The following is a 15,086-nucleotide window of genomic DNA, read 5'->3' on the forward strand; positions in this document are numbered from 1 at the left end:
CCTTTAAAGTCCCATGTGTTTCTGATTTTTCTTGCTGTGTTTGGAATGTTGCTACATTTTTGATTATACATAAAGTGTGACATCCATACAATCACCATATATTTGAATGTATACTTTAAAAGCGTAGTCGACTCCAGCAAACAGTCAATAAGGAATCAAGGATTTTAAAACGAACATTAATTTGGTAACAGTCAGAAATTTGGACCATTACTCTTGAGTGCATCAATACTGGAGAAGCTGACATGTATAAATATGATTGGTCATGTAGTCCCTTGTAACTGTGGAAACCATTTGCCACTTTGCTTCAAGGGCCATACATCTCAGCTGAGAGTCACGGCTAACATGTATACTGACCAGACAGAAGGATGGAGCTAAGCTTTTTTCCATGAACCAAAAGCCCATAGCACATTTAGCATTATATGGATTAGCGTAGGTATCCATACATGACAAGAGCAGGATGCGTCAATACAAATGATCACATACAGAGCATTTATGAGAGCAATGGGCAGTGAGCTGAATAAGCAGCAGCTGTGGATGGAAGTTTCAAGGTAGAAGCAGATCAAGATGGCTCAGCTGCATAGACAAATGCGTCAATAGTTTAAAGAGGAAGGCACTTACCTCACTGGGGTTCTGGGAAAACAAACGTACAAATCATCAAAAGGTCAGTTCATACCAAGTATACCATTAAGGAAGAACTCCACTAAGCACTATCTGCCTCTAGGCTCACTATATTATTTTACTACACTGTTTAGAAGAAAAAAAAAAAAAAAAAAAGACAACCTGTTAGACATCGGTCACATGAGCATACTACAGCATATGCTTGTGCGAGGGCGGTGTTTACCCATATGGCGATGCATAGGTGTTCAATGCATCCCTGTGCAGACAGTCCCACTGATGTCGATTGGGACATAGCAGCTGCACAGACATAGCCACTGCTCTCAATGCTCGCACCTGACGATGTCCTTTGAATGACGAAACGTGTAGGGTGGAGCTACGACATGTGACGTCATCGCCCACCGCTACGGACCGCAGCCATCTTGTTGGTTGGAAACATTACTCATATCTGCTGATTTTCACTCTGGTTGTTGTAAATGCAACACTTGAATAAATCATATCTTTTATTTAAATTCTACACTATGAGCGGTTATATTTCTTTCCTATGTGGTGTTAACTATGTGGAGAAGTATTTACCATCTTACACTGCAGTGTTCAGTAAGACGCTTCTAACGCATCCTGGTATCTGTGGAAATCCTTCTGGGAATCCTGGACTCATCTGTTGGGCTTGATATCTGCTTTGTTTGACCAATCCTTCGGGTGGTCAAACTTTCTGGTAAGAGGCCAAATGATTGGGTGAAAGTTGATTCTCTCTCTCTCTGGTTCTGGTTTCACTCTGCACCATAATTACTGGATTAGAAGAGTCTTTTTAGAGACTTTGTTTTCACCAATATTATTTCATCTGTGGTGATTTGGACTGTATTATTGTTCCTTATCCGATATTTATAAGCACTACACTAAATGTCTGTTAACTGCTCTCAATGTAACTTCCAAACTCACACTGGCTCTGTTTGGGGCCGTGCACCTGCACAGATGTCAAATTGAGAGCAGCAGTTATGTCAGTGCAGCCACTTTGTTCCAACTGACAATAATGGGACTGCCTGCACAGGTATCCAAGGAACACCTGTGCATCCTCATGCAGCTAAACACAGCCCTCGCACAGGCATATGCTATAGTCTGCCCTGTGTAATCGAGACCATATGGAGTCTCCATTTCTTTCTGTTCATGCATATGTGGAAGAAATAAAAAAAAAAAAACAAAATGGAAAGAAAAAAACAAAACCTGGAGCTGTATGAGGCCATGCAGGCAACAAATTATTCTGGCTCTCATTTAAAATAGTAGCTAATCTGAAAATGATTAGCCTTCTCAGCACAGGAAATTCAGACTTATGAGGCCAAAATAATTCTAGATGGAAAAAAAAATTACAGAAAAAATGGTTTGTTAGATTGGAGTTCTTCTTTAAGGAACACTTTTCAGAACACCCTGGGGACAAAGCATGACAACTGCAGTACAGCACAGTGCATGTTCCCACCACTGCCCGATCCCCCCCCCCCTCCCTGTGACAGCAGTACAGGGAGAAGTTCCCTGTACTAGCTATCACTTTTTGAAAACAGCACGGCCGTACGGGACTCAGCCCACATGGCTGCGTCATTCATTCAAAGAATTCTGTGAATGAATGAACTACAAGTTCCGACAGCCATAAAGGCTCAATGAACTACCACGGCACTGGGAGTGCTCTGGTAGTTCATGCAGTCTTCCTGTCAGACTGTATCTGCTTGCCCGTATAGGATGTATGAGCACACAGATACATGGACAGTTTTCAGGAGTCCTGCATTGCACCAAACATCTGTTGATCCCTGGTGCAATGCTTTCCAGGCTCCAAAAAAAATAAAAAATAGCAAATGCACTTTTTTTTACCTACAAAAAAAATGGGCATTTATTAATTTTTTTTAAAAAGTGAATTTATCCTGTAAAGCAGGGTAAGATGTCGCTAACTACACAAGAAAGATCTCACAGTACTTGTCCAACCAATATAATGTATATGAGAAAGGCAATTATTTATTTTTAAACTAGAGACACATTAGACAGGCTCTCTTTGCTGATTGGTAGGCTGATGATTAGTGCTTTACGGTGTTGGGCACTTGGTGAATGCCTTACCCACCAAGTTCACCATATTTTTTAGGAAAAAATACACTAACATGAAGTTTAGTGCAAGCAAACACAATATTATACCCTATTTGGTAAGATATAAAAAATTTGGTTGCATCGAGTAAATAGATACCAAACAAGTCATAGAATTGCGCACAACTATGCACCTATGGTACCCAAAGTACTTCATAGGTGACGCTTTAAAAACCTTCACAGATTATCAATTTAGAGTTAACCGTGAACTATGACCATAGAATTATACTCACTCCGATGTTCGTGATGATACCTCCCATATATTGTGCAAGTGATGTTTACATACATGTGCTCACACTGCACTTTTTATATATGGTATGTGCAGGGGTGAGAGGAATTCCTTAACACGTTTTTAAATTAATGTTAGTTAATTTTATACAATTTGTTTTCACTTTATTGCCAACACAAGGTGGCTAACAAGCCCCATGTGATAGCATGGGCAGGTGACAGGTACTCTTTATGGAGATATCATAAACCCCTCCTCCCCAAAATGACTACCCTGCCCTCCATTGTAGCTATTGAAACGTGTTTGAAAAGCTGCATCCTCAGCTTCACTTGCTGAGGAATGATAGCTGTGACTCGAGAAGTGATGTAATACCTGTCGCTTCCAGGGTCATTAATCACAAGAGGGATCGGATAAATGATGTGTCCCCTGAGTTCCTCCTGCTTTCACTGGGGAAGCAATTTCCTGAGGTCCCAGGCTCTCCATAGGAACGGGAGAGAACGGGAACTACTGCACCCTTTGAGAGCCACTTGTTTACCATGTCTTTATAAATATACCTTGGCAGACAAGTGGTTAAATCACAAAGCTGACTGTACAAAACTACGATAATTTTGTCAGGTAAATTTCCAAATGTATAATCAGTTGCTAGGAGTTACACTTTAAAGGATAAGTACACCTTCTGTAACATGTTACACCAATAATCAAGGTGTAACATGTTGCTGTAGGACTGCCCCCCCTTCCCCATCCCTTGTTGTGACAGCTAGAGGGGGATACTCTCCCCCACTAGCTGTCACAATTTTTATAAAAACACAGGTGTGCACGGCTCTGAGAGTGGGAAAACTAAAAGTACCGACTGTGGCAGTTGGCTTGTAGTTCTCAATGAACTACCAAGGTGCTGTTGAGCGCTGTGGTAGTTCATCCATTTGTCCTGGCAAAACTGCCAGCCCGTATGATGTACAGACAGACAGATTGAACTGACAGCCTACAAGAGACCTGCATGGCACTAGCAATCTTGTGCAATGGTTTCCAGGGTCCTAAAGAAAAAAATAGTAAATGCAAATTTTTTTATATCTGCAAAAAAATGTGCATTTATTGTTTTTTTGTTAAAAGGTGAACTTATCCTTTAAATGTATTCATCAAATGCCATTTTTTGTAGACAACGATCTCAGCCAGGTATACAGATTGGTTGCTCTTGACTCAGCAACAGCCTTCAGCATGCTTTATGCAGCATTCTGAGAACACATAACTTTTAGATATCTAGAGCACCAATCAGATTATATCAGTTTCAGCTTTCCATGCGTTTAACATGCAGTAAGTGTGACCTACCAGAGTTGAACACATTTGCTACAGTTAGTGTGTATGAAGCCTCATCTAAACCATGTTTTCCTGGGGTAAATTTCTTTTCAATATAAAAGCTAATCAGACATTAAAACAAACACTGCTGGCTATGACTCACTTACAATCTACACATACACACAAAGAGACTTATATAGGAATGTCTCTGAACAAAGAACTGTTCTTGTTTTTTTTTGTTTTTTTTTATCAACCAACCACAATCATTCTCCTCACCTCAGGATGAATTTGATTGGTTTCTAAGCACAGCAAGTACAGTTCTCCACTCACATACTTTTATTTATAAATAAGGTGCATTGGTAATGACCTTCCAATACTGAAGATAAGAAAAGAGGAGAGGATATATTACTGACCTGCTGTAGAAGGCGGTGTAGGAGATGATGGTGACGTGAGAGGAGAACTCGTTCCAGAGCCTAATTATCAACAGAGAAAAGTCATTGCACTGAGATTTTGAAATCAAATTTTTATTAAAGTGTATTACTAGGCAAAACCTTATTTTCCCATTTTAAGATAGAGCAGGGCAGGGCCGGATCTAGCCTACCTAATCTGGAGGTGCAGTAACAAAAAAAAACAAAAAGTCAGGGGTTATAATATCAACAGTGTGTGTGAGTCACTAGCAGTCTGTCACACAGTGTCATGACCTGGGAAACAGTATGTATTAGGCTGTCAACAGATTAGGATGATTAAACAGAACATGCATCCCTTTATATCAGAAATTCCCATCAGAGTCCCTCTTTACATCAGGAGTTCTCATCATAGTCCCACTTTATATGGGGTGTTGCCATCAGAGTGCCCCCTTACATCAGGGTCCCCTCTTACATATGATCAGTTATCCCCATCAGAGTTCCCCCTTACATCAGGGTCCATATAAGAGTCCCCCTTACATATGATTAGTTATCCCCATCAGAGTGCCCCCTTTACATCAGTGTCCCCATCAAAGTCTCTACTTATATATGAACAGTTACCCCCATCAGAGTGCCCCCTTACATCACGTGTCCTCATCAGAGTGCCCCCTTACATGGATTGTCTCCATCAGCGTGCCTCCTTGAATCAGACTGGCTCATGGATCAGTATATGCACTCTCAGAGAATTGGGGGGGACACAGCTAAAATCTGGGGGGCACAGCCCATCCAGTATCCCCCTAGAACCGGCCCTGGAGTGCGGGAACAGTCACATTTACATCGCTGTCTGTGTCCCCCTTTGGGAAGATTTATCCCTCTATTTGTACTGGTGACCACTGTCACCAAGAAAGAGAGGGGAAATCCAAACTTTTAGAGTTGTCCCAAGAAGAAGAAGCAAGGAAAATATTACAAAGGGAACAAATGTCCAAGAGGGGAATCCCCCCCTCACTTTTATGAGACTTCCTCGAACATTCTGTTCTGGGTCTGGGAAATTTCTATAATAGTACACAAGCTGCAAAGAACGTTTACTGCCAGGGGGTTGACATTTCCCAAGTCTCTCCAAGTCAAACAAAATGGTGGCTATACATATACTTAAAATTTTGCACTTAAAGCGAACCCAGAATCAGACAACCTTATCCTACAAACAATATAAGACAATCCAGCAGTGAATATTATACTAATCACAGAAGGAATCAGGTCTACTATTCATCCATTGCATAGAGGTTGTTACTATTAGTGGGGATTCAAGCTATTAATGGGTAACTAGACCGTAGACTCTGTTAACCAGTTGCCGACCGCAAATAGCCGAATGACGGCTACACTGCGGCCAGCCAGTTCTGGGAGGGCGTCATACGACGTCCTCCCAGAACACGCTCTCCTGCGCGCCCCCGGCAATCTCCGTGATCGTTGTGTACTACGAACACAGCTGATCACGTGATGTGGTAAAAGGCCAATCACAGCGGCCTTTTACCACGTGATCAGCCATGTCCAATGACACACTGATCACGCTGATCACGCTGTCAAAGCGTGAGGAAAGCACTGCCGAGAAGTGGCAGTTGTCAGAGCAGGGATCGGCACCAATCATCAGGGCACTGATGATCAGTGCCCTGATGATCGGTGCCCAGCAGTGCCACCCACCAGCTCCGCCCACCTGTGCCCAGCAGTGCCACCCACCGGCTCCGCCCACCTGTGCCCAGCAGTGCCACCCACCTGTGCCCACCAGTGCCACCCACTAGTGCTTATCAGTGCCACCCACTAGTGCCACCCACCAGTGCCATATGTGCTACACACCTGTGCTCAGCAGTGTCACCCAGCAGTGCCACCCAGCAGTGCCCATCAGTGCAGCCCAGCAGTGCCGCCAGTCAGTGCCCAGCAATTGTGCCAGTCAGTGCCCAGCAGTGACGCCAGTCAGTGCCACCTATCATTGCTGACTATCAGTACCATCATCAGTGCCGCCTATCAGTGCTGTCTATCAGTGCCGCCTATCCATGCCACCTCATTAGTGCTGCCTATCAGTGCCAAAAAGTAAAACACCCAGTGACGATTAAATACCACCAAAAGAAACCTCTAGTTATGAGAAAAAAATGATAAAAATTTCATATGGGTACAATCTTGCATGACCGCGCAATTGTCAATCAAAGTGCGACAGCGCTGAAAGCTGAAAATTGGCCTGGTAAGGAAGGGGGTATAAGTGCCCGGTAGGCAAGGGGTTAACACCAATAATGTAATTAAATAATTAGAAGCAAGAATGGGTGGGATATACATGTGAGACTTCTGGTAGGTTCATATGATACTATTAGAACAGGTATGCCTTGGCACAGTCACATGTGAAAGATATCCCTGGCTTCTACTTTTTTTTCTGAATAATTTGCTTTGTCATAATAAACTGTGCTAATGAGCTCACTTTACATTTCAGATATAGGTCCACTTTAAAAAGAGTAAAATAATGTGTATGCTATAAAGAGAGGTAACCAAGTCATACATGTCCATTTACTACAGTGGTTTGTGACTATAATGAGAAAAAGAATGAATTAAAAAAAAAATTGAAACGAAGGAAGGAGCTACAATACTGCTTTCAGGCTTGCTAGAGTGATAAAGCAATAGGATGGTTAGCAAGCCAAGGGCACCATGACATACAATGATCAGCCAAAACTTTATGACCACTGACAGGTTAAGGCTACATTCACATCGGCAATTTAGGCCAATAAAAATTGTAGCGGCGGGAATCTTTTGATTCTTGCTTCGGCTCCGAGCGGCCAGGTGTGGCAGCCAACCCCGATCCCTTTAACCACTCCCTGTCCGGACACTTTTACCCCCTTCCTGTCCAGGGCAATTTTCAGCTTTCAGCGCTATCATATTTTGAATGACAATTGCGCGGTCATGCAATACTGTACCCATATGAATTTTTTACCATTTTTTTGAGACAGATAAAGCTTTATTTTGGTGGTATTTATTCACTGCTGGGATTTTTATTTTTTTTTGCTATGTAAATGAAAATGTCCAAAAATTTTGAAAAAAAGGGTTTTTTTAAATAAAATTTTGCAAATAAATAATATTTCATCATAAATCTTGGCCAAAATTTATTCCGTTATTTTTTTAGTAAAAAAAAAATCCAAATTTTTAAACTTTTTTTTTACATTTTTATTTTATTTTTTTATATTATTTTTTTTTTCTTTTAACGTACTGTCACCCTAGCAGTACGGTGTCACCATGGTGACACTGTACTACTTGTGGGGGGTGATGAAGATTTTTTTTTATTTTTATTACACTGATTGCTTTTACACCCATATAGGATGTAAAAGCAATCATTTCTCTTTCTCTCTGTCTGCATTCTTGCAGCCATTGAGAAATACTGTTTGAGCTGTGATTGCTTACAGCTTGTCACATGGTACAAGGCTGTTGTGAATAGCCTTGTACCATGTGACCTCTGTGATCATTCACAGATTTCACACGTAGTAAGCAATGATGTCACAAGTGACATCTTGCTTACTACTTTGCATGTGATCACTGATTGGCCAATCAGTGATCACATGATCGGGACATCGTACAGAGGTCCCGTCCAACGATCGGTGTTTCACTGTGTCCGGAGGACACAGCGGATACCGGATCGCGGTGCTGCGCGCTCCCAGGGAGCGTGCACAGTTAGAAAAGGCGGGTGCCGTTTATGAACGGCAACCCGCCCCTGGACTGCCACCTTCCTGCCGTTTATAAACAGCAGGCGGACGGCAAGTGGTTAATGAAGGGTCTTCAACAGCCGCAGTTATTCACATCTCTCTATACAGCCAGTAATTTTAGAGGTCTAGTCACAGTGACAGGTCAAGGTTGTTTTGGCGGCAAAAGGAGGGCGTACTCAATATTAGGTGGGTGGTCAATAAGGTATGGCTGATCTGTGTTTAACTAACTAGTGTATTTCTACAGTTGTATATATTGAAAAAAAAAAGTGTTCAAATTGTATAATAGTATTCACCATGGTTTTCCAATTCTCCTTCATGGACACAGATAGGGTCATGTCTTTCCTACCGTTTGCTGTACACAAGACTCTATGAAGGGCGAAGCTTGGTTTTGACAAGTATCTTTTGAGTTGTCACAACTCTATATAGTCAAAATACGCTACTTTGTGTCCCTGTTATTTTATGATTGACATTTGTTACTGACAGACTTCCACTACAACATCTAATTACAATCATAAAATACCAAGGACAAGAAGCAGAAAGCACAGACTGGAACCAATGTGCTAACAGAATCACTGAACTTCTGTCAGAAAGCACAACACAGAGGAAAGTGTGAATGCATTATTCCTATTTCCTGGTGTCCTTCCCAGTTATATTTTCTGCAGTTCTCATTATTCCCTTAAATTGTATCTGTGCTCAGACTATGGACATTAAAGTATAGTCATATTAATAACAAGCAATCAAAAAGATTTAAAACAAGCCACCCCTGGCCTCGCTAGCTTTTAATGTGAAGTTACTCAATCTTAAACATAACAACAAAGACTTTACAGTCAGGTTTCAGTTGTTACTTTTACCTTTATTTAACCTGATATTTTATGTAACCCTATATGCTCCACCCTAAGTTTTTAATGTCGGTGTTTGAAAATTAAAGCAGCATTACACCCCTAAACAAAAAAAGAAAAAAAAAAAAAAAACATCTTACCAATCCTTATATTTGGTTGCTGCAATTGTTTTCTTTTTTTCTTTATTTTTAACCTGGTGATCGGGCCAGAAACACACTTCTGTCATAAAGTGTCTCCACTATGGATGGAGGAGCAATGGAGACACCTTTGGACAGCAGCATTGTCAATCTGGTAAGTGCTAGACTATCAGAATCAAAAGGACTTAACTAACAAATTGAAGCTGAACTCCGGCTAACACTTTTTAAGCAGTTACTGCAATAGTTTTTTTTGTTTTTTTTGGCATTAAACATTTTGGCTTTTGGGTTTATTACAGATTCAAATTTCTCCATACAGAGGTGAGTGAAGGTTTGTTTAAAAGTGCTTTTACAGGGGAAATCTGGGAACAGGTTCACTTTAAAGAAACAATGCTACATTTGTGAAATTAGGATACTTCATACCTGAATTGTTTGAGTTGTTGCATTTCATTGACTGCTCCTCTCCAGAATCGCAGTTTGTGCGTTTTGACTTCTAAACAAAGCACAATGGGACAGATCATTTATGGAGGTTTAATCCAAATCAGACAAGCATTAAAAAGAATACAGTTTAAAACAGAATTCCAGCTAAAAATAAGATAAAAATGAATATCCCAATAAACAATATAAATTCCAAAGATTGATGTAATCTTTACCTTCAAACCAGAAATTGCCCCTGCAGTACTTTTTTCCCGCTACTAACGTCCTCAGTCTGAAGAACTGAATGATTAAACTCACTTCCTCTGAGCCCAGGTTGTCCTGGACCCACCCCATCCTGTGGCTGGGCAATGAGAAGGAGAAGCAGCACAGTGATGAGCTCATCTTTTTGTCACTCTGCTTTCTCTTTCTATCAGCCTGATCCTTGTCAGCACATGAACTGATTGGATTCTTGTACTGCTTCTTCCTTTCACACTCCACCTCTGCTCTATAGGGACATCAACATGCTAAAACCTGGTCAAATTCAGGTAGTTACACTGCTTGTATTAAACAAAAAAAAAAATGTCCAATGATGTATTATCGATTAAAGTGCTGCATTCATTTGTGCCCATTTTATTTGTCTAGAGTTCATCTACTTTCACAAACCTTGGCAATTTAAACTGAGCATGTGATTGAGCAACACATAATCAAAAATCTCTGTAGTGCAAAACCTCACATCGAAACAATCTGTAAAGCCAGAGATAGACACAGCTTGTACAATGTTTTTAACTAAGGATCAGGCAACAACATGTCCTTTTTATTTTATTATTTTTTTATTAACTAGTAAGGCCTAACTAAATAGGATGGAAAACCTAGAAAATGATAATAAAACAAATGCCATTGTAAAAATAAAAACAATTTCGCCTACCTTAAAAGTGGACAGTGTCAGTCAGTAGAGCAGTGTTTGGTGTGTGGACAGTGTCAGTAGGGAAGTGAACAGTGTCAGTAGGGAAGTGGACAGTGTCAGTAGAGCATAATTCGGTGTGTGGGCGGTGTCAGTTAGTAGGGCAGTGGACAGGGTCAGTACAGCAGTGGACAGGGTCAGTAGGGCAGTGGACGGTGCCAGTAGTTTTTTTAACTTGTATTACTTTATTACTTTCTGAAATGTTTTCAATTATTTTTTAAAATATTATTTTTTGTTATTTTTTTTTAGGCACCCCCCTGGGGGGCTTTGATGAAATATCACGGGTCTAAACAGACTCATGATGCTCACTTTTGAGACAGAGCAAGGGACTGAGGACAGAGATTCCCCAGTTCTTTACTCTGAAGCCTCAGCTAAACTGGACAGTGCTCTGTGCTGAGCGGCTTCCTGTTCATTCAGAAACTGAAGCATGGTAAACACAGTTTACTATGCTTCAGTCAAGAATGAACACAGTCAGTGATCGGTACTGATCACTGACTGTATTTATTTACAAAAGGCAGGGGCTGGTAAATGACATAACTACTGGCCCCTTCCCCACTCTCCATCCTGACAGATCCCCTGCAGCAGCCCAGAGAGATGGGCGAGGAGGGGATCCCGGCAACGCTGCAGGGGGTCCAATGGTGCACTCAGGGGCCAGGCAACACAAAGAAGAGAAACCTGGAGAGGAGGGGGCGGCATTTAGTGGAACCGATGGCTGTATTTTCCTCCCTGCAGCAGCTGAATGCTGGCGGAAGGGAGAGCATTGCTGGCATTCAGCTGCTGCAGGGAGGAAAATATAGCCATCGGCTCCACTAAACGCCAGCCTTCCTCTCCATTACAGAGGCAGCAGACTGAAATAGAGGGTAATTTTTATATCACCATTGGCTTATTTAGCAATTTTAAAAATTCTATCAATTTTAAGTGGTGCCTATCTATTAACTCATTCCTATCCAGCGTACATTTATATACATCCTGGACTGGAAATGGTTATACCAGGATGATGGCTGCAGCCATGATCCTGGTATTGTTTTTTTTTTGTTTGTTTTTTTTGTTTTTTTTTTTTAGAGTTGGTGATCTACTTTCATGTAAAAGTTATCCTAGTAGTTCTACAGCCACCCAGTCACTTTTACAGGGCTTGGAAGGGAATCTATGTTTGATCAGCTGCCTGGGAGGGCAGAGGAGGGATCAGGGGTCAGTTTAATCCTTGGCACTTGTACCTCTAGAGGGAGGCTGCAGTGCACTGTTTCACTGTAAATTAAGAAGAAACCACTCACTTAGCATCTATTCTGAAAGTTTTCAGTACACAGGAACAGTTTTTTCCCCTGAAAGTGGTCAATCAGGGGAGGTTCCAAACCAGGTAATTGTCAGCAGTGGAAAGGCAAAGTTAACCACTATAGTCAAATGACAGCCAGGCGAACACCTCGTCCCTCCGTGAGGGTGTCATATGACATCCTTCCCGGATCATGGTTTATGCGTGCCCGTAGCGTCGTGCTGTGGAGAGATCTGTCACCTGCCATGTACCTCGGACATGGCCCATGACAGATCTGTGTACCGGTCCCGTTGCCAGTACCATGTGACCTGCTGTGACCAATCACAGCAGGTCACATGACCGTTGTATACAATGGATGGCTTTCTTTCATGCCATCCGTTGTATACAAGTGTGTCTAGCTGTGAATGGTCACAGTGATCACATGCACAGGCTGGGACAATCACAGACCATCTGTGTCATGTGATTAACCATGGTCAATCACAGCTAATCACAAAAAAAAAAAAACCCTGAATGAATTGATTTCACTCAGTTAAATAGTTGCTTATAGCAAAGAAATTATTTGCTATAAGCAATCAAATTGTGTTTAAAAAAAAAAAAAAAAAAATACAGATCACTTCCCCAAAGTAGTGCAAGGTTACTATGGTAACATTATACTACTTTGGTCATAGTGTAATATGAAAAATAAATATTAAAAAAAGAGAAAAAAAATGTAATAAAAAAAAAAATGACACCAGTCAGTGTCCCTGATCACCACCACACCAGTTATATGCTAAAACTGTACTGCACTGGTGACCGCATGTAAAAATAAATAGTGAAATAATTTTTTTAATTTCTTAATTTTCCGAAAGATTATGACAAAAAAATTACAACTTCAAAAAACTCACCATGCCTCTTATGAAATACGTCGGACTGTCTACTTTGCAAAAAGGGGTCATTTGAGGGATAGTTGTACTGTTCTGACATTTTTGGGCCTCAAGAAATTAGATTGGCTGTCAGTACTTAAGTACTGATCAATTTTCAGATATATCCCATAGTTTGTGAACTCTATAACTTTCCTACAGACTAAATAATAAATACTGATTTGGGTTATTTTCACCAAAGAAATGTAGCAGAATACATCTTGGCTTAAATTTATGAAGAACAATTCTTTATTTGAAAACTTTTATAAAACAGAAAGAAAGAAAAACGTGGGTTTTTTTTTCTCAACATTTTTGTTTTTTTTTTTTGTTAATTTAGCAAAATATAAAAACCCCAGTGATGATTAAATACCACCAAAAAAAAGCTCTAGTTGTGTGAACAAAATTATAAAAATTTAGTTTGGGTACAGTGTTGCATGACCGTGCAATTGTCATTCAAAGTGTGAGAGCGCTGAGACCTGAAAATTGGCCTGGGCAGGAAGGGGGTAAAGTGCCCAGTATTGAAGTGGTTAAAGGTTTATTCATTAAAATTCGGTAAAAAGGTTTGACTGTGTGGCTGTTGTAGAAAGTGATATCATATAAACCTAGTACTTGCTAAAGTTACCAACAGCTGGCTAACAATACAATCTAATCATAGTGGTATTGAGCTCTCAAAGTAATATAACACCTAACTAGCAACTAATTTCATGTTACTTTTGTTTACTGTTTGCCAATCTTACTTTTTAGCTATTATTTTTTTTTCCTTTCCTGCATCCCTGAGCATGTCAGATCTAAAATCTTTGGAACTACATGCTCCATGATTCCTGTGTGCTGCCTGTACTGCACACGTGCTTGGACACATCACCAGAGCGCTTGCCCATACTTCACATGCATCCATTGAGCACAGCAGCAGTACACAGCCCATATTGTGCTTGCATCCCTCAAGCAATACAACAGACTACTGCATGCGTTTCCCGAACACGGCAACAAGCGGCATAGGAAGATTCCATCCTATAAGTGGAAACTCCCCACACCAAACTTGTAAAGGCACACTATGCTAGAAAAAGACTGTACAAAAAGGTGACAAGAAACAATCAGGATGAAAGGTATGCTGCTACATTTATTCTTCCATGTTGGAAGCCTAACAACACTGTTTGTGGTCATCTAAAGTCCTTTCAAACAGAAAAAATACCTCTTCTGACATTGTCAAAATGCACTTACTTTTCTTGCCAAAATTTTCCTCTTTTTCTTTTCCTCCTCTGACCCATGATGTGACTGTGCTCGAGTCAGTCGTCTGTGCTGGTAGATCTACAGTACAGGTGTACAAAAAGGATATTTAAAACATAAATCACCAGAGCCCAAATTCGTAAAAATTAATACTAAATATACAAATAAATGCTGCTGCTCATCAGTGCAAACCCCCACCAAAAATTTAAATATAAAACATTAAAACAGCGCAAAAAGAGTTTTAAATAAATCCCTCTGCAAAAAAAAAAAAAAAAAATTATATATATATATAAAATAAGTCCCACTCCAAATTGGTGAAAAAATTATTATAAAATAAAAATTATAAAAATATCAAAATAAAAAAAATATATAAATATTCTTGAAAGTCCTCTTCCCAAAGAAATAAATCGTGCTTTCATCAAAAATAGTGCTCAAAAAAGTATACCGCACTCACCAGATATTGGTGAAAAAACACCCTTTTAGGGTTTTTTTTTGGGATCCTAGACCCAGTCAGTGTGCCTCCAGATATTCCTGTATTTTCCCCACTCCAAACCAGAATATAGCCAACCTCCAGGATCACCAGACACCACTCTCCAAGAAAAAGCTTAAGCCAACAAGACAGGAAGTGACGGCATCATATATATATATATATATATATATATATATATATATATATATATATATATATATATATATATATTTATTTAAAAAAAATTTTTTTTTTTGCAGTGGGATTTATTTAAAATTCTTTTTGCGCTGTTTTACTGTTTTATATGTACAAAAAGGATAACATACAAAATACGATTCGAAAACATTACCAGTTTTTGCTCTTCTACAAGTCTCTTCTCCATACATTCTTTGGCTGTTTTGAGGGCTTCTTTTAACTTGGTAGGAATCTGTAACAATAAAGACTTGTTAAAATAAATAAAAAAAATAAAATAAGGTATACTTTTCAATC

The 15,086-nt window shown here is 40.1% G+C and overlaps 1 protein-coding gene across 1 annotated transcript in view; it reads right to left on the minus strand.

Annotated features, from left to right (window-relative positions):
• PXK (PX domain containing serine/threonine kinase like) overlaps positions 1–15,086 on the minus strand; it is a 126,719-nt gene that overhangs the window by 17,214 nt on the left and 94,419 nt on the right. The window contains exons 14-17 of the mRNA XM_089676028.1: positions 14,947–15,024; positions 14,123–14,209; positions 9,784–9,853; positions 4,666–4,725 (exon numbers count right to left, since the gene is read on the minus strand). Of these exons, the coding sequence (XP_089532154.1) occupies positions 4,666–4,725; positions 9,784–9,853; positions 14,123–14,209; positions 14,947–15,024 (295 nt within the window). The remainder of the gene's footprint in view (positions 1–4,665; positions 4,726–9,783; positions 9,854–14,122; positions 14,210–14,946; positions 15,025–15,086) is intronic.

This window comes from Staurois parvus, unplaced genomic scaffold (genome assembly GCF_062004578.1).
Source record: "Staurois parvus isolate SC_StPar_1 unplaced genomic scaffold, SC_StPar_1.0 ptg000162l, whole genome shotgun sequence".
Classification (NCBI taxonomy): domain Eukaryota; kingdom Metazoa; phylum Chordata; class Amphibia; order Anura; family Ranidae; genus Staurois; species Staurois parvus.